Source organism: Thermobia domestica, chromosome 1 (assembly GCF_964235325.1).
Source record: "Thermobia domestica chromosome 1, izTheDome1.hap1.1, whole genome shotgun sequence".
Classification (NCBI taxonomy): Eukaryota; Metazoa; Arthropoda; class Insecta; order Zygentoma; family Lepismatidae; genus Thermobia; species Thermobia domestica.
This window is the reverse complement of record NC_137454.1, coordinates 82,572,102-82,591,480: the sequence shown is the minus strand read 5'-3', so window position 1 is coordinate 82,591,480 and position 19,379 is coordinate 82,572,102. Positions and strand designations below refer to the sequence as shown.

Genomic DNA, 19,379 nt, shown 5'->3' with positions numbered 1-19,379 from the left:
ACAGAGGAAATAATGCATGGCATGCGTGTGTACAAAACTGTTTGAGTTGCTCTTTTATTTGATAACACTTATAATTGTAAGTTAATTGTAATAGATACTACAAGTTTCAAAACCCTAATATTCATTTTGAAACACCCTACATTACTTCAAATTATGTCATCCTATATTCATATCTTGTATGTACACTCATGTCCAAGATTATTGTCGCATGTCTATAAATATGTTGTTGTAGGAATATAATTTGATAACGAATCCGCCTAGTATTTCTTATAATGTTAGTATGTGTATAATCGGCAAAGACATGTATGCGGTAAATTTCATGTCAAAACAGCAGTAAATAAGAACAATAAAACGAAAATAAACTTTCTTGTCCATTTAGAAACAGTTTCTTTTACTCTTTCTCATTTTCGTATTTATAATTCTTTTCCTTTGAAATTTACCACAAATATACATTTTCCGATTATACACACAGCATCAGTATTAAAAGTACCCTGCAAAATCATTATCAAATTATATTCTTAAAGGAGACAGTTATAGATATGCGACAATCATTGTGGACATGAGTGTACATATCATCGGGCCGGCCCTAGGCAATTTGTCGCCCGCGCAATGACGTAATTTGCCGCCTAAATCTTTCTCCAGAAAGAACAAATCTTAAAAGTCGCGATTTTAAGTATGCTACTCCAGCATGAACAACGAAAGGGAGGGAAACTACACTCGCACTCAAAAGGTTTAAATACTTAATACAAATACAATATTGTTGTGTCTGTATTTTTCTTTAAATATTAATCTTTTATGTTATTGAAAGATAAAGCAAATACATCTGAAAGATGATAATCCTTTTTATAGAATTCAATATCGAGTTTCAATCTCAACATATCAGTTTGCAATTATAGTGCAACTAGCTCTTTTATCTTTATTTCTTGATTTTCCTTCTACATCTGTTATTTTTTTAAAGTGTTTCCACCTTCCATGATAATGATCTTATTTGCGACAAAGACAAGAGAAGCTTTCGTATCAGAACTTTGATAACTAACCAAAGGGGACATGCATTCGAGAATTGAGTTCCTGTATTTGACAACAATCAAGCAATTTATTCTGGGATTTATTTTACCATTTGCTTTAGCACTGATCATGTGACTTAAACTAATGCGACCTAAACATAATTTATGAATGTAGTATTCAAGTAGAAGGTCAGCTTAGTCAGTGGTGCCCACCCCCTCATGTCCATGACGCACCCCCCGTCAATTGTCTATCCGTAGGTGTTCTTCCATGAAAAAAAAAATCTTTTCGATTAATTTTTACACACCCTCAAGCATATTTATATAGATTTTTAACCCCCCAAATATTTCAATGATGCAATTTGCGTCATAGCCCCCCCTCCCTTGTGGGCACCTCTGGCTTAGTAAATTTAGCTACCATGATCATGAAGTCTATCTTCAACAAGAAATATTTATTTTAAATAAAATACTTATGACAGATATTGCAGAACAGTGCAAATGCACGTGTTGCACATATGGTAGAGCCAGCAATGCATATCATATATCTAGTCGACAAATTATTTATATATGATATTCAGAAAAATGTTAGTAAATTAGTATTAGTTTTTACCTTTAGACAAGTTATTTGCATTTTATACTGTTCGTGATATTATTTTCGTTCTTATTAAAGGCCTACTTTCACGAATAAAACAAATGTTCATTTATACTTTTATTTCTTCGTTGATATTGGTGAAACAGTACAGAAACCCGGATTATTAGTAGGTACGCTACTCATATAAATTGTAAAATATTTGTACCGTATCAGTATCTAGTGTTTAATTTATGTTGCATTTTATGGTAATTCCACCTACATAAAAATACTTCAGACTTAAATGACGTAAGATACATTACAAATGACTATTTGAAAAAAAACGAAATTTAGAAAAAAAACGAGAGGCAATGTTTTTTTTCTAAAAAAAACGTACATTTCAGAAAAAATACGAACGTTTTTTTTTTCTATTTACAACACTAAGTGTACAGTACAAACTTTGTCTCTTTTTCTCATAACTTTGGTGATTGCATTTGATTCCCTTGTATTTAAGCAAGAATGTGTTTCGTTATCTAGTTTTGGCCAATCGGAAGCAATCTAAATAAACTATAATAATTTATGTTAGATATATTACATCCGAAAGCAACTTTCCCAAAATTTATTTGATTTTCAGTTTCATCATATACCGTCTCCTTTCAGCAAAGAGGTTGTATGAGACGTGGACCTACAGCTTAACATGAAATCTAAACTACATGAGCTCGTGCCGGGAATCGAAGCCGGGTCTCCAACGCCAAAGGCGTGTGTACTAACCGCTTAGCCACGAGGGAGCTGCACAACATTTATTAAATTGGCAAAACTTCATGTGGAGATATAAAGAAATACTCTTTCCGAGGAAAACTTTTTTCTTTCTTTCTTCGTAATAAAGATGTATAGGAAGAACTTTTTAAGGACTATGCTATATCACAGGGAACCTACACATGCCTGTTATTTTGCTCTTAGTAATGTACCAAGAAACATCGTAAGTGACAATTTATCATGTGTAAATTTAGATCTTGATACACTGAAATCTAAAACTGTCGGAATTGACGTAAAGTCATTCAATTTGTTCAGAGAAATGTAAGCACGGATATAAACTGATACAAAATTGCAACCCAAAACAGTTCGATTGATCGAAACTAGATAATGAAAGAAATTCTTGCTTAAAACGCGTGACAATTGCATAAAGTTTGTATGAGTTATATGTTTATAATAGCTGCACATCAATCAATATAAGCTCTGAAAATAGCTTCGGATAGAGATCTTAGATATAAAATAGTTCAAAATGACCAAAAGAAGACTGATTCTCCTGTGCACTGAACGCGCCAATTGGCCAAATATTTCTCTGTAATATCTAATAAGAACTGCTCTATAAATTAAATATATTCTTTTAAATGACTATCCACCGAAAAGAATTAAAAAGACAAACTTCCATTCATCTGAAAGTTTTATTTTTTTCTGTTGGTAGTAACGTACGTAAAGTTTTTATTTTTTAAGTTTAGATATTTTTGCAGGTATAATGATAATAATAATCCTATGAATAGCCGCGTCTGACGTGCTGGAACAGGAATTTTCCATTGGGCTACCTACATCTTTGGTGCACGGGGTGCTGGGTTCGATTCCCAGTTCGAGAGGCTTCGAAAATTTGGACTCATTAAGTCGGTTCGGAATCCATCTGAACTGTACGTCCACGTCCCGTATCTTCTACGCTGAACGAAAAGTAAACTTTAATTTAACTAGTGTGGAAAAAGAAAATGCAGCCGAGAAGCTTGTCTTGAGACGTTATAATTACTATTCATATAGTAGACGTGACAAATTAATAGATCCGAAATTGAATTTTTAGTCTATCCTCCCGTTCAGCAACAAGTCTATATGAGCCGTGGGTCTATAGCTTAACGTGGAATCCGAACCACGAGCTCTCACCAGAAGTCGAACCTGGGTCTCCTACGCCAAAGGCGCGTACGCTATCCACATAGGCACGAGCACGCTTCAGATCCGAAATGGAAAGCACTACGTACTTACGAGTACTCGAACACATTTATTAATCATTAGTACAATACGGCCTGATAGTTACAGAGAATTTCAGCTAAGTGTACACTTCTTGTTTCGAGGCAGGGGTTTTTCATTTTTTTTTTCTCAAAAATAGTTCATTAAGACGCTTATGTTTGAGAATAATCTTCTCAAATAAAGTCTAGTTCCTTAATTATTTCAAAGAAACCATGACAATCTGTTAGATTTATTATGCAAACCTAAAACTGGAGTTTCTCGTATAGCCTCGATGCTAAAAGTAACGTTAAACTCAAATCAAATTAACTAAAACTGGAGCTGCAATCTTCAAAGTGCTATGAACAACCAGGTGTCTTTAAGAACATTAATCATGTTTCAAGCAGCATAAAATGTTAGGGACAAATTTGAAGTATATGAGGTTTCACGTCTTGGAAATTATATTCGATGAAATTTATAGGAACAGTGAAAACTTTCTGAAATATATCTCCTACATGAATTAATACTTTATATTTTGGCTTTTAAGATTTTTTCAACATTATTTAATATAGGCCTGTGAGAAAACAGCTTTAGGCATATGAGCATGTTTTAATTTTGTCAATGGCAGTACAGGGTGAACTTACGGATATTTGCATAGATCAGATTTCAAGCAGCATAAAATGTTAGGGACAAATTTGAAGTATATGAGGTTTCACATCTTGAAAATTATATTCGATGAAATTTATAGGAACAGTAAAAATATTGGCGAGATATATCTCGTGCATAAATTAATACTTTATAATTTAGCTTTTGATATTATTTTTTGACTATTATTTAATATAGGCCTATAATGTCACGTTATGGTTCTATTAAGAAAGAGCTCCAGATATTAAAGTATTATAAGAATGTTTAATTTTGTCAATACCAGAACTTTAAATGTTTTATTTGAGTTGAATAATATCATTTTTGAAATGTTTTGACACATTTAAGGAAATTCCTTCCACTAAGAAGCGATTCATTAAAAACAAAATAAACAACACAGGTGTGTCCAATTAAAAGTTGACGTTGTTGAATGTAAACTACCCTCAGCCAATCAGGTACGACTTTCACTTCTTTTGACCTAATGTCCAGCTGGTTTGACCCAGGTGTGTCACTTGTCATTTAGTGTTGTAAATTCGAGAGAGGACCATTAGCAGTAAAATTTTAGCGGAGATAAGTGCTGAGGCTATGGATTCATCTAGTGAATGCGAGGTATTGATCGTTTGTTATCTTAGACTGCACTACTATTTCGTTGCATAGTTATTAATTTTTAAATTTCTATTGATAGAGTGAACATTCGATCTATCTTTAGTATACTTACGTTTTACTTAAGGCAAGGCGGGGTTCTCGTAGCAATGAATGGTAATTTTATTTTGTTATTGACAGCAGTACTTCGCGTTTTGTGGTTTTTGTGGAGGGTTAGATTGTTATTGTGTAGCTTTTTAAGGTAACTGCATTAAAATGCATTAAAATTGCAAATGCATTAAAATTGGTAACTTACTTCGCCGTTTTTTCTTTCTTTTTTTTTTTTCAATTTCTTAGAATAATTTTAGAAGTAATCCATTGGTAACCAATTTGTAAAGGGGTTAGTTCGACGTCTTTTGTAGCCATGGAGAAAATTCATGTTCACGTACATCAGGTGTAGTCCTTGAAAGGATCAATTTGATTTCTATTCGTCTCATTATTAGTCTGCTTGTGTCCAAGTGTAGGTCGAAAGCCTTTTTCGATTTGAAGTTTTAGTGCTTTTTAATATTTAGTTATTACAGGGGGGAATGCCTATTCTCTAGAATAGTTTTGCAATTGTTTCAATTTTAAGTAAATATAGGAAGTTTCGTATTCTGGTTGGTTTGAGTATTGAAGGTTAACTTTTAATATATTAATTACGTTTCGAGGGATTTTTTTTTTTCAGTGTGAGTTTAAATGGTGGCGTATTAGGGACAATCCTCGAATATCGTATTTGGTAAGTTGCGTTTCATTCCCTCTCTACCTACCCTCAGGTTACGCTTATCGTGATTTCTGAACACCATTCCCAAACGTCTTTTGGAACAGCGTACGGTTGGGGGTATTCAGAAGTAAAAATTACTAACTTGGAGTACCAAGAATATTTTTCTCATTACCTTTACATGAAATGCATTTTTTACGATTGCCTTATTTCCTGATTGGCAGTTTATTTTTCTGATGAAAGTGTTTTCCCGGGGAAAACTTTATCGCTTTTTTTTAAAATGAAAGTCTACACAAGGCCGCTTTGCCGGACAGCGAAATTTCGCGGCCTTCTATTCACTAGTTCGAAGGTTCCGGACAGAAAATTAAATCACGGACGTATGACTGTCTAAGGTGGATTTGTAGTATGTTTACAGGTGGATTATAGACGTTTCGTGCTAAATCTTGCACTATACTGTTCTTTGTAACATTTATTTTGTGGTAGAAGCGTGGTGGTCAAGATTCTACATGAAACAGTTATAATAGTAAATTGTTATTTTACAGATCTTGCTTGAGAGGGAGTTCCCGGAAGTCCCCCTTCCCCTATATGCGCCGTCTTCATTTTCTGTGTATATTTTCGTGTGCGTATTTCTTATGGTTTTATCATTTCATAACCATTAAATTAGAACATAATGATGTTTTCCTCTTGTTAGGCCAATGGGAAAAGGTAATATTATTGTGATTTCAAAATACAATACAATACGTATATGCCATTTGTTAGTGCAAGTGTAGAGCTGGTTTTCGAGTAGGCCCTATGTTTCCAATTAGTTAATATGGAGGAATATTTGGCCGGTTACAGGAAATTATGTATTGAACTTTTTTATTTTCGACCAACGAGGATGATTATTTGTTGCCGTTTCGAGCTGGTAAATAAAGGAAACGAGTGTTGTTTTCCATTTATGGATGAATTTTCACTATTGTATGTCAATATTAGTATTCTAAGTCTATATCAACTAGAGTACCTCATCATTATATCAAGCCTATTACAATGGGTATTAACTTTTGTCACATTTGTTGACACTAATTCAAATTTGAGATCGGGGGTGGATGCTTTTCTGGGATAAGGCAGAATGTTTTTCGTTTTTTTTTTTCTTTTCTTTTTTCAAACTGGTGATGTGAAGTACTGAGCAAAGATAAACTGCCAGAAACACCGTTAGGACTAATGACGATTATGGTCGTTCATTTTCGTTTCATATCTCCTCAGGGATTTGGTAAAAGGACAGACATGCATATGCATATGATATTTCGCTCATAATAATGTATGATCATATGTAACGAAGTACACTTTCTTCAAGAAGGCCAGAGGAAATTGTATATATTTTAGAATTCTTATACTGGTGGAACTGATGCAAAATCATCCAATTTATATTCATGGAAGTACGTTCGTGCGTATGGATTGCTTGAAAAGTGCAGCTCGCAACGTGAACAAATACTTGCTTCCGATTTGTCAAGGCTGGGTGGCTTCAACGAATACTTACTCTTAATTAGGCAAATATTTCTCCGCATTGTTTAATCAGGAATATTCTCTCAAGTCAATTTGGTATAGGCATTCGAGTTTATTTTTTAGATTCAAGTTTTTTTTTCGTTTTTTTTTTCGATTCCAATGTCTTTGACGAAATCTTTGTTATGTTTTCTAATTATTGCTCATGGATTGAGTGAAATGAGAGAGGGAAGTCACACGGATTGGATGTTGCTGAAAGTGAATTGGACAACGGGATCCATGGGTTCAGGCTACCCCCCTCCCCAAGCTTACTAGCTCAATATACGTTTGTACTATTTCTCAATAAAGCTGTGTTTGTTTAACGGGAAAATGATTGGTGAAAATTTGATCTTACAGTTCATCTCATAAAAACAATCTAGTTCTATGATATTTTTTCTGAAAATGTAGTAGCAGTATTTTACAATTACTTACCGTCTTTTCTAGTACATAATAATTCCCGTTCAATTCTACATATATGCAGTGGTTGACGATATTGCATTCCTCCCAAAGCAAAAACTGTGGATTCATGCCTGAATTGGACACTCATTTGTAGTGGCATTTGCTAGAGGAAGGTGTTGATTACTGGTAGGATTGGTCGGGAAGATGCTTTTTCTTTTTTTTCTTTTTTTTTAATTCGATATTTTAAGACTTCACGATAAGTTATCGTTTACATCTGTATTTGTTTTAAATTTAACGAAAAGGAGTCAACTCGGGTATATTATTATTATTATTATTGTTATTGTTATTATTAAGGATTTTGGGCATTTCATCCGATCCCTTAATATTATATATTTGTAGTTTTATGTACTTATCTGTAAGTCCTCTCTTACGCATCGACTTCAAGTTGTTTTGGATACATGACCTAGCCTCTTGGTTTTGAACCTTATTAATTTTACTTTCAGACATTGATTATTACCTTTTACCCTCTAACAGGTTTTGGGGTTGTGCAGAATTTTTCCGGATGCTAGTCATTTTGTCTGCTTGTTAAGGTGAATTCTGCATTTGTTGTGTTCAAGGTCATGAACTTAGGCGGTGGGATTGGGGCGTTCCAGGCATGTTTAAATTAAACTTGTTACGTATATTTATTTTTACTATTTTCGCTCTTACACCTCGGAATTTCAGGATGAACTGCATCAGTGGATGCCAGGAAATACCTCGCGGCAAAGTAGTGTGTCACACAGTCTTATGGGATGTCGCGAAATTTGAAATTGCTTATATAGATCATAGGGAATTTCATATTTAATTGAAATATTCTTGAGGGAAGCTGGCGGTGAAAATTTCCAGTGGCAGGGGCAGTCTTCTGTATTTACTTTGGGTGTTTCAGACATTTAATCCCGTATTCTTTCAGGACAATTATGATTTTTGTACGATAAATGTTTGTTTTTCCATACTTTTTTCCTCGTGTGAGGTTTAACACCGAACATCTTTGCGTAGAATAGAATAGAATACTTTATTAGTCATTAGACAACATAGTTGCAATAGACTTCGTCCAGAATAGTATTTAAATTGTAAAAGTTATTGAAATGTAACAAAAACAGAAACTATAGCTATTACTAATTGACAGTTAATAACTAATTGAAACTATTACTAACAGTTATAACACAATTTGCATTCTTCATATTTACATACTTCATATTTACATATATACTTCATAATTACTTCATAGAAGTATTACTACATACTACGTAAACCACTCTTATTTTGTTAATAATCTATATTAGTGGTAATAATGTCAAGCAAATGTGTCACAATCTCGTAGGTGTTTGGTAAACTGTGTTGTTAGTCGGAGAAGGTCGTAATCATATTGTTTTGAATTGAGAGAAATTTTGGCCAGTATACGGTAATTCTGAGCATTTGTTAGGTTGAATGATTCTGTACATGTACTTTAATACACGTGCTCTGGCATGCGTCAGTAAATTTTGAGATCATTTGTGACATTTGGGGAAATAATTTGCGTAATTGCAATGGTGAGAAACATGGATTCGACGTCTTTTGGGTAGTTTTATCTTCATTGCTTTGAGTGCCTACTGTAGTTTCCTCAAGCAAGTTACTTGAAATTTAATTTTTAAAGATGGGTTTTCGAAGTTTTTACAGTTGGGGCTTCCCTCAACCACCGTAGTCTGAACCCTTCTCTCCTGTCAAAAATGCCATGTGTCCCTAATAGAAAGACTTTCATTATGATAAACTATGTTCCATTTGTTGATCTCTAATGGAAATATCTCATTACTTCAGGTGATCTACATTGTACGCACTGACTACACCTTTCAATGTTATTAGCTGGTGTTGTTAATTATAAATTATGGTAAGTCAGATCATCATCATCAATGGTTTCTAAATATGATTTAGTTTCGGCCAATAACTTCTACAAATAAATATACTATCATAAATGAATCTTACAATATAAAAAATGTTTATTCACTTAAGTGTACAGTACAAGCTTTGTCTCTTTTTCTCATGACTTTGGTAATTGCACTTGATTCTCTCGTACTTTAAGCAAGAATGTGTTTCGTTATCTAGGTTCAGCAACGAGTCTATATGAGACGTGGGCCTATAGGTTAACGTGGAATCCGAACCAGAAGTCGAACCTGGGTCTCCTACGCCAAAGGCACGTACGCTATCCACATAGGTACGAGCACGCTTCAGATCCGAAATTGAAAGCACTACGTACTTACGAGTACTCGAACACATTTATTAATCATTAGTACAATACGGCCTGATAGTTACAGAGAATTTCAGCTAAGTGTACACTTCTTGTTTCGAGGCAGGGGTTTTTCATTTTTTTTCTCATAAATAGTTCATTAAGACGCTTATGTTTGAGAATAATCTTCTCAAGTAAAGTCTAGTTCATTAATTATTCCAAAGAAACCATGACAATCTGTTAGGTTTATTATGCAAACCTAAAACTGGAGTTTCTCGTATAGCCTCGATGCTAAAAGAGACGTTAAACTCAAATCAAATTAACTAAAATTGGAGCTGCAATCTTCAAAGTGCTATGAGCAGCCAGGTGTCTTTAAGAACATTAAATTAACACGAACAATTTACGAATATTATCAGCATAAATCATGTTTCAAGCAGTATAAAATGTTAGGGACAAATTTGAAGTATATGAGGTTCCACGTCGTGGAAATTATATTTGATGAAATTTATAGGAACAGTGAAAACTTCGTGAAATATATATGTAATTTGACTTTTAATATTTTTTCAACATTATTTACTATAGGCCTGTAAGAAAACAGCTTTAGGCATATAAGCATGTTTTAATTTTGTCAATGGCAGTACATGGTGAACTTACGCATATTATTAGCATAAATCAGATTTCAAGCAGCATAAAATGTTAGGGACAAATTTGAAGTATATGAGGTTTCACATCTTGAAAATTATATTCGATGAAATTTATAAGAATAGTAAAAATTTTGGCGTAAATAAATTAATACTTTATAATTTTAGCTTTAAATATTATTTTTTCACTATTATTTAATATAGGCCTATAATGTCACATTATGGGTCTATTAAGAAAGAGCTCCAGATATTAGAGTATTATAAGTATGTTTAATTTTGTCAATACAAGACCTTTAAATGTTTTATTTGAATTGAATAATAGCATTTTCTAAATGTTTTGACACATTTAAGGAAATTCCTTCCACTTAGAAGCGATTCATTAAAGCACAAAATAAACAACACAGGTGTGTCCAATTAAAAGTTGACGTTGTTGAATGTAAACTACCCTCAGCCAATCAGGTACGACTTTCACTTCTTTTGACCTAATGTCCAGCTGGTTTGACCCAGGTGTGTCACTTGTCATTTAGTGTTGTGAATTCGAGAGAGGGCCATTAGCAGTAAAGTTTTAGGGAGATAAGTGCTGAGGCTATGGATTCATCTAGTGAATGCGAGGTATTGATCATTTCTTAGGCTGCACTACTATTTCGATGCATAGTTATTAGTTTTTAAGTTTCTATTGATAGAGTAAACATTCGATCTATCTTTAGTATACTTACGTTTTACTTAAGGCGAGGCAAGGTTCTCTCAGCAATGGATGGTAATTTTATTTTGTTATTGGTTGCAGTACTTCGTGTTTTGTGTTTTTTGTGGTGGGTTAATTGTTATTGTGCAGCTTTCTTATAGTGTTTGCATTAATTTTACTTGCTTCACAGTTTCTTTTTTTAATTTCTTAGGATAATTTTATCGGTAATCCATTGGTAACCGATTTGTAAAGGGGTTAGTACAACGTCGTTTGTAGCCATGGAGAAAATTCATGTTCACGTGCATCAGGTGTAGTCCTTGACAGAATTATTTCTTTTTGAAAGGATCAATTTGATTTCTATTCATCTCATTATTAGTCTGCCTGTGTCCAAGTGTAGGTCGAAAGGTTTTTTCGATTCGAAGTTTTAATGCTTTTTAATATTTAGTTATTACAGGAGGGAATGCCTATTCTCTAGAATAGTTTTGCAATTGTTTCAGTTTTAAGGAAATATAGGGAATTTTGTTGGTTTGAGTATTGAAGGTTAATTTTTAATATATTAATTGCGTTTCGAGGGATTTTTTTCTCAATGTGGGTGTAAATGGTGACGTGTTGAGGATAATACTCGAATATCGTATTTGTAAGTTGTGTTTCTTTCCCTCTCTACCTACCCTCAGGTTACGCTTATCGTGATTTCTGAACACCATTCCCAAACACCTTTTGGAACGGCATAGGGGTGGGGGTATTCAGGAGTAAAAATTCTTGACTTGAAATACCAAAAGTATTTTACTCATTACCTTTACGTGAAATGCATTTTATGCGATTGCTTTATTTTCTGATTGGCAGTTCATTTTTATGATGAAAATATTTTCCCGGGGAAAACTTTATCGCTTTTTTTAAAATGAAAGTCTACAGCAGGCCGCTTGCCCGGATTGAGCGAAATTTCGCGGCCTTCCATTGACTAATGCGAAGGTTTCGGACACAAACTTAAATCCCGGACGTATGGCTGTCTGAGGTGGATTTGTATTGTGTTTACTGGTGGATTATAGACGTTTCGTGCACTATACTCTTCTTTGTAACATTTATTTTTACGGTAGAAACGATGCTGATCAATATTTCACATAGTAGTTATAATAGTAAATGGTTTAAACCCCGAAAGTCCCCCTGTGTGCGCCGTATTTATTTTGTGTAAGATGTTTTCGTGTGCATATTTCTGATGGTTTTGTCATTTCATAACCGTTAAATGAGAGATTCATGATGTTTTCCAAGTGTTAGGCCAGTGGGAAAAGGTAATATTATTGTGAGTTCAAAATATAATACAATATATGCATGCCATTTGTTAGTGCAAGCGTGAAGCTGGTTGTAGAGGATGTTTCCGATTAATTGGGTTTAATATGTAGGAATATTTGACCGGCTAGGGGTAATAATTTATTGAACTTTTCCATTTTGAAGCAATCAGTATGATTGTTTGTTGCCGTTTCGAGGTGGTAAATAAGAAAAAACGAGTGCTGTCATTCATGGTCGCCCGGAGGAAATTTTCTATAAATGGCTCAAATCTCTGGTTGCTATGTTTATGTTTTCTAATTATTGTTTATGGATTGAGTGAAATGTGAGAGAGGTCACACGGATTGGATGTTGCTGAAAGTGAATTGGACAAGGGGGTCCATTGGGTTCGGGCTACCCCCCTCCCCAGCCTTACTAGCTCAATATACATTTGTACTATTTCCCAATATACTATTTCCTGGGTTTGTTTGACGGGGAAATGATTGGTGAAAATTTGATCTTACATCTCATAAAGACAATCTAGTTCTATATATTTTTTTTTTCTTAAAATGTAGTAGCAGTTACATAGATGCATGCCTGGTTGACGATATTGGACTCCTCCCAAAGAAAAAAATTGGACATTTGTAGTGGCATTTGCTAGGGGAAGGTGTTGATTTCTGTTCTTAATCTTACAGGGCGTTATAAGTAAGATCATGCTATGGATGTCTTTAGGATTGTTTGTTCTGTAAAAGTAATGTTTCAGTGAACAGTTTCTGGGTGGTTTTCCACTGAATATCCTTATTCCATCGATAACCAGAGACTTTTCTGGTAGGATGGATAGAATTTTTTTTTTTAATTCAATATTTTAAGACTTCTGCATAAGTTATTATTTACATCTGTATTTTTTTTTAAATTTAACGAAAAGGAGTCAACTCGAGTGGTTGTAGTCGTTGTGAACCCAAGTTCTGCTTGGCTGCAAATGATGTTACAACAAGTTTTATCTGTTCCCAGTTTCTTTTCTCTCTTTTATTATTATTATTATTATTATTATTATTATTATTATTATTATTATTATTATTATTATTATTATTATTATTAAGGATTTTGGCCATTTCGTCCAATCCCTCCATATTATCCATTTGTAGTTTTATGTACTTATCTGTAAGTGCTCTGTTACGTATTGACATAAAGTTGTTTTGGATACATGACCTAGCCTCTTCGTTTTGTAACTTATTAATTTTTCTTTCAGACATTGATTATTATCTTTTACCCTCTAACAGGTGTTGGGGTTGTGCAGAATTTTTCCGGATGACTCATGCTGGTCTTTTTGTCTGCTTGGTTCTGCATTTGTTGTGTTCAAGGTCATGACCTTAGGCGGTGGGATGGGGTGTTCCAGGCATGTTTAAATTAAACATAAACATGTTACGTATTTTTATTTTTACCTCTTTCGTTCTTACACCTGGGAATTTTACGATGAACTGCATCAGTGGATGCCAGGGATACGTTGCCGCAAAGTAGTGTGTCACACAGTCTTATGGAATGTGTCGCAAAATTTTAAAATGCTTATATATATCATAGGGGATTTTTTATTTAATTGAAATATTCTTAAGGGAAGCTACCGGTGAAAGCTTCCAGTGGTAGAGGCAGTCTTCAGTATTTACTTTGGGTGTTTCAGACATTTAATCCCGTATTCTTTCAGGACAATTATGATTTTTGTACGATAAATGTTTGTTTTTCCATACTTTTTTCCTCATGTGAGGTTTAATACCGAACATCTTTGCGTAAACCACTCTCTTATTTTGTTAATAATCTATATTGGTGGTAATAATGTCAAGCAAATGTGTCACAATGTCGTGGGTATTGGATAAACTGTTGTTATTCGGAGAAGGTCGTAATCATATTGTTTTGAATTGAGAGGAATTTTAGCCAGTATACGGTAATTCTGAGTATTTGTTAGGTTGATTGATTCTGTACACGTACTTTAATACACGTGCTCTGGCATTCAACAGTAAATTTTGAGATCATTTATGACATTTGGGGAAATAATGTGCGTAATTGCAATGGTGAGAAACATTGATTCGACGTCTTTTGGGTAGTTTTATCTTCATTGCTTTGAGTGCCTACTGTAGTTTCCTCAAGCAAGTTACTTGAAATTTCATTTTTAAAGATTGGTTAGAGCAGGGGTTTTGAAACTTTTTACAGTTGGGGCTTCCCTCAACCGACAAGGTCTGAACTCTTCTCTCCTGTCAAAAATGCCATGTGCCCCTAAAAGAAAGACTATCATTATGATAAACTATACTTATTTTGTTGATCAGTAATGGAAATATCATTAACCTTTTAATGTTATTAGCTGGTGTTAATAATTATAAATTGTGGTAAGTCAGACATTTATGTTAAGATTTATAAAATACGAGCAGAGAGAGAATATACATAACAAAAACTGACACATTTAAATGTTGTATTACTAAGGAGGAAGGATGCAGACGTAAGTATGCGTGTTGCGTTATAAATATGCTCCTTTGTAGGATCTTCTTTTAAAACTCCTCGTGCCTCCCCTTACAAGCTTTGCCCCCCAGGGTGGCGCGCCGCACACTTTGAAAACCTCTGTGTTAGAGCCAAGTATATGACTTTGTATATGCCGTTGTGAATTTTTGAGAGGCTACTTCCTTGTTATTTTGGAAATAGTACTATTGGAGTACGCGGGATCGGAAATGATCTAGGTTGTTTTGTTGTCAGAAAGACAGTATTTTTCTATGTTGTTGTGTATTATTTCTGATCTCTTGGTTAGTTGATTCATTTTTCCATTGGTGGTATCAGACGAAGATTTCTGATTAATAATATTAATATTTCATTTGTGTTATTACTATTGTACAAGTTTCACTAATCTCATGGTATACCTATCATAGTCTACTAAAATATATTGCAGTTTAAACAAAAACGGTCTTCCGTGTGAAGCTTGTGAGGGTCGCGAATGTATACGTAACACATTTCTTCGTTTTCATGGGTTCTGTATAGTGCTGACATTTTAGTCTGACATTGTGTTAATTTCATGTGTTAATGGCAAATACGACATACGCATTTTGTTGTGCAATCTTGAGCGATTTTCTTTTGTGAAAATTTGGTATGATCGTCTGGATTGATTTGCTTTTCACTATAGCGTCTCTTCCAGCAGCGAGGCTATATAAGGCGTGGACCTACAGCTTTAAGTGGGATCCGGATCACCTGAGCTCCCGGAAATTCAGCCTGGGTATAGCATACCTAATGCACGTATCCTAGCCGCTTAGCCCAGGCCAGTATTTATATATTGTTCGCCCCTTGTAGTCTAAATGACTTCCCGCTCCCGCGCAAGCTTACGTCTGAGACAGGGAAGTAAGCCCTGATTTTGCAAATATGCCAGCTCTTGTTGAGTAACAGTTTAGGTCAGCGTTTCCCAACCTTTTTCAACTTGCGGCACACTATAGGTGTAACTTGAATTCTCGCGGCACACCCATATATTAGACTATATATATATATTATTACTATTATTATTTGAAATATAAAATACCGTGGTATTTTTATGTCATTACTGATCTCCTTACAGAGAAGAAAGCTCGATCACTGATTTTCCCTCGTGGTAAATCATTATGCTTATTTTTCATTCTAATTTTAAAATAGAAAACAAATTGCAATGAAATATAGGACTCGGGTTTTTAAAAATCCACTTTCTCTTTCGAAAACTGTATCTAACCTTTAACTAAAAGGGAAGATCACTAAATAACGAATAAATAAACAAAACTCCTATACTTTTAAAACACAAATGTAGGTAATTTGTATGCATATTTGCTTTGTTGAATTTATTGAATGATATATTAAAATTTCAAGTTACGAAATAGTCTGCAACAATAAAGAAGCAATGATGGTCATGACAATGATAAACACGTTTTCCAGCATTAAAAATGTACAGAAAAGTAACACAGTATGAAACTTAAAATTGTAGATTTATAGTAGAGGTTCATAGTAATGTGAAATACAAATATACATTTTCCCTTGCATTTGATTTCTATAGAATTAATAATTTTTTTTCGATTTCCTCGCGGCACACTAGCGGCCCATTCGCGGCACACCAGTGTGCCGCGGCACACCGGTTGGGAAACGCTGGTTTAGGTATTGCAAGTTACAGGTGTTACAACGTAATTTTAAATGGTCTAATTCTCTCAATGATGATTATTATGTGGTGTTAGATAGATGAATCGTAATAGATAGAAATATGAAATTCTGTATGTTTTAAAGCTCTCAGAAAAATTATCCAAATAACTTTGTTTCATCTCCGTAGGTCGCATCTAAGCTGAGATATGGGCGTGCAAATTCCTTATTACAATAACATGGGGGAATTTTGTAAATAATCGAAAACGACCAGTATTAAAGTTGAATACATAGTTTTTGAGGTTGCTACTAGAATAGTGACAATTCTAATCCAATTCAACTTCAATGTCATACTCCCACTCCCCAGGGAGAGGGCGGGATTTACAAAAAAAAATCGTAAAAGATCGATAAATATTAGTGCTGAATTCATAGTTTTTGAGATAGCTGTTAACTTGTCATACAGGATCAGTTTTCATGCTGTTAAAGTTCACTCACACCTGGGGTGGGAGAGGATGACTGCTTAGAAACAATCAGATAAGCTAGCTAATTAAATAGAACCACTGTAAATAGAACAAATTAAGCACATTGATATGTTTTCTCCTGCTTGCGCGGGACACTGCGCTTGCGGGTTGCTACTTTTAAATATTACTTTATTGTGAATCTGTTAAAATGTCCAAACATTTAGCACTCCCTAAACTCTGCTTCCCTGTGCTCGAGCGCATAATAACACTTACCTAAATGCGGGTTTGGGTTAGCAGTGAGGGAGCTTATCAGCTGGATTTTTTTTTTCTTTTTTAAATAATGGAGCAATCAGATGGTTAGATCGTTGAATGAAGGTGGCTTGTTTACTTGAGTTCTCTGATATCTTCAGTTAATCTCTGTTCCCTCTTACGGATATCGTTCTTCGTGAGCCGCTGTTTCTATTGCTGACTGCAGAGCTCACTCCTGACTAAGTGGTTAGCGTACACGTTTTTAATGCTCCTGTGATTCAGTTTCAAGTTATACTTCCGCGCTGTTGAGGGAGGGGCGCTGAGCTATCAGTCAAGTAATTTACAGCAGAATAATAAATTTTTCGTCTGGGTCACACTACTTCAGATATTCTTCGAAAAGTTATAGTTCTTTCACAATTTTCCTTATTGTCGTTTAGGACATTTGGGCTGAGCGACATTACTCCATTTAGTAGGCCTATTGGTGAAATTCAAAGAGGCTACTAGCAAGTGCTCCAGTTTCTTTGTAAATTTGGGGGGGAGGCATTAAGATGCAGAAGGTATATATATATAATGAGAATTTTAAGACAAATTGCATCCAAATTATGCCAAGTATTGTATATTCATAAGTACAATAGGGGCCCACATGAGATTTGGGGGGCCCGGGCCTCACAGGATCGGCGCCCTTGGGCATCAGAGCTAGTTATTGAAAAGATACAGTTCTTTTACGATTTGCATACAAATATTACTTCCGGATGTATAGTATAAAACTACTCTCTCTCTCTCTCTCTCTATATATATATATATATATGTATATATTCGATCCACTAAAGCCACGAATGCTATCTAATCGAGTCAAGGCACTTAGTCAATTTACCGTCGTAAAGCACTTGTAACGCTTTTACACTGGTAACCCTGCACTTGCAAATCCAAAATACAGCTGTATTACTTTGTATTTAATTCTGTCGCCTTCAGGTATTTGTTCCTTTCAAACGTCTTTCCGCGCATAGTATTGAATTTTACTTCTAAATTTGCAATTGTGGTAAACCTTAACTCAGATTTTTTTTTTTTTTTTAACCATTTGCTGCAGTGTGACAAACACCTTCATTTATTAGTGATTTAAAATTCTGCACGTTTATTTCTAAAGGAAATTGCTCCCAAAACGGATATAATATGGTTTATTCTTTGAGGTAACTCCTTGAGAATGTTTCGTGGTTTAATTTAAGAAGTGAGGGGGGGAGGGACGGATTATTTTGTTTTCTGCACTACGATTGTGTAGTATTGAACGGGTATTATTCTGCACCCTAAAAGACGATAAGTAATTGTAAAACATTTCCACTTATATTTTCGGAAATAAATGATAAAACTAGATTAAGATGTTAACTAGATTAAGACTTAACATACAGATGAAGTGTAAAGTCTTCATGCTACATCAATCATTTCCCTGTTGAACAAAGAGAGTTATATGCAGAGTCGATTTGATGTATGATTAGCGTTATAGGGTATACTAAAGGCCTGACTACTATAAGAAGCGTGTTAGTCGAATTCTTTAGTATGGCTCTAATCGCGCGTCAGAACGACTCTGCATATTCAGAGAGTATACTGACTGTATGTTTAATTAGGAAGTTTTGTTGGGGTTCCGGTGCGCCGCTGATCACATTAGACTGGGCTAAGTTGTTCAAAATTATTTTATTTCTACGTAGCTCGTCCGTCAAGGGAAATGATATTTCATATAATAATGGCACTTTTGTACTGTTGAACTATGTAGCTTCAGATGATTATTTCCTCCCCCCTGCCGGTTCTTAGTCTTCTGGCTACGGGAAGGACTTATCGTTGTTACTAGGAAACTATCATTGGGGTTAGCGTAGTCAAGATTTTACTGTTTTAGCACAGTCAAGATTTTAACGTCTAGCTATAATCTTGCTACGAGTTCTTTTGATCTTTTAGTAGCCGGAAACCTTTACTGATTTTCTGTCCCTAATTCAGGACACTATTCAAGAGGAATATGTATGTATGGATAATTGATATATGTACTCTTGTTCCTGTTTCTTTGTGGTTTTTAAGCTGTATGTTTTACAGTTGTACTGAATAAGGGTGTTGCTGAATTACTAGTCTCATTCTGTTTGTTCCCATTGAGTGCATGACATTATTTAATATCGAAGGGTAGATTATGCACCATCTGTTGTTTTTAACATCTAGGAACAATTTATTGTTATTTACGTGCAAAATTTCAGCAGTGTTTTGTTTTGAATTTTCATATTAGTGATTTGCAATGGTGTTA

The 19,379-nt window shown here is 34.5% G+C and overlaps 1 protein-coding gene across 5 annotated transcripts in view; it reads left to right on the top strand.

Moving 5' to 3' along the window:
• The window catches only part of LOC145686598 (uncharacterized), a 60,111-nt gene that overhangs the window by 35,179 nt on the left and 5,553 nt on the right, over positions 1-19,379 (top strand). Inside the window, exon 1 of one of the 5 annotated variants that reach the window (XM_081760064.1) lies at positions 4,704-4,800. The exons of 1 other annotated variant lie outside the window; for it this stretch is intronic. In XM_081760064.1, coding sequence (XP_081616190.1) covers positions 4,777-4,800 — 24 coding nt within the window. In that variant the 5' untranslated portion in view covers positions 4,704-4,776. Of the gene's footprint in view, positions 1-4,703; positions 4,801-9,289; positions 9,351-10,794; positions 10,940-13,960; positions 13,985-19,379 lie in introns of those variants that run through there. 3 more of the 5 variants (XM_081760093.1, XM_081760071.1, XM_081760086.1) reach the window with 3 other exon arrangements.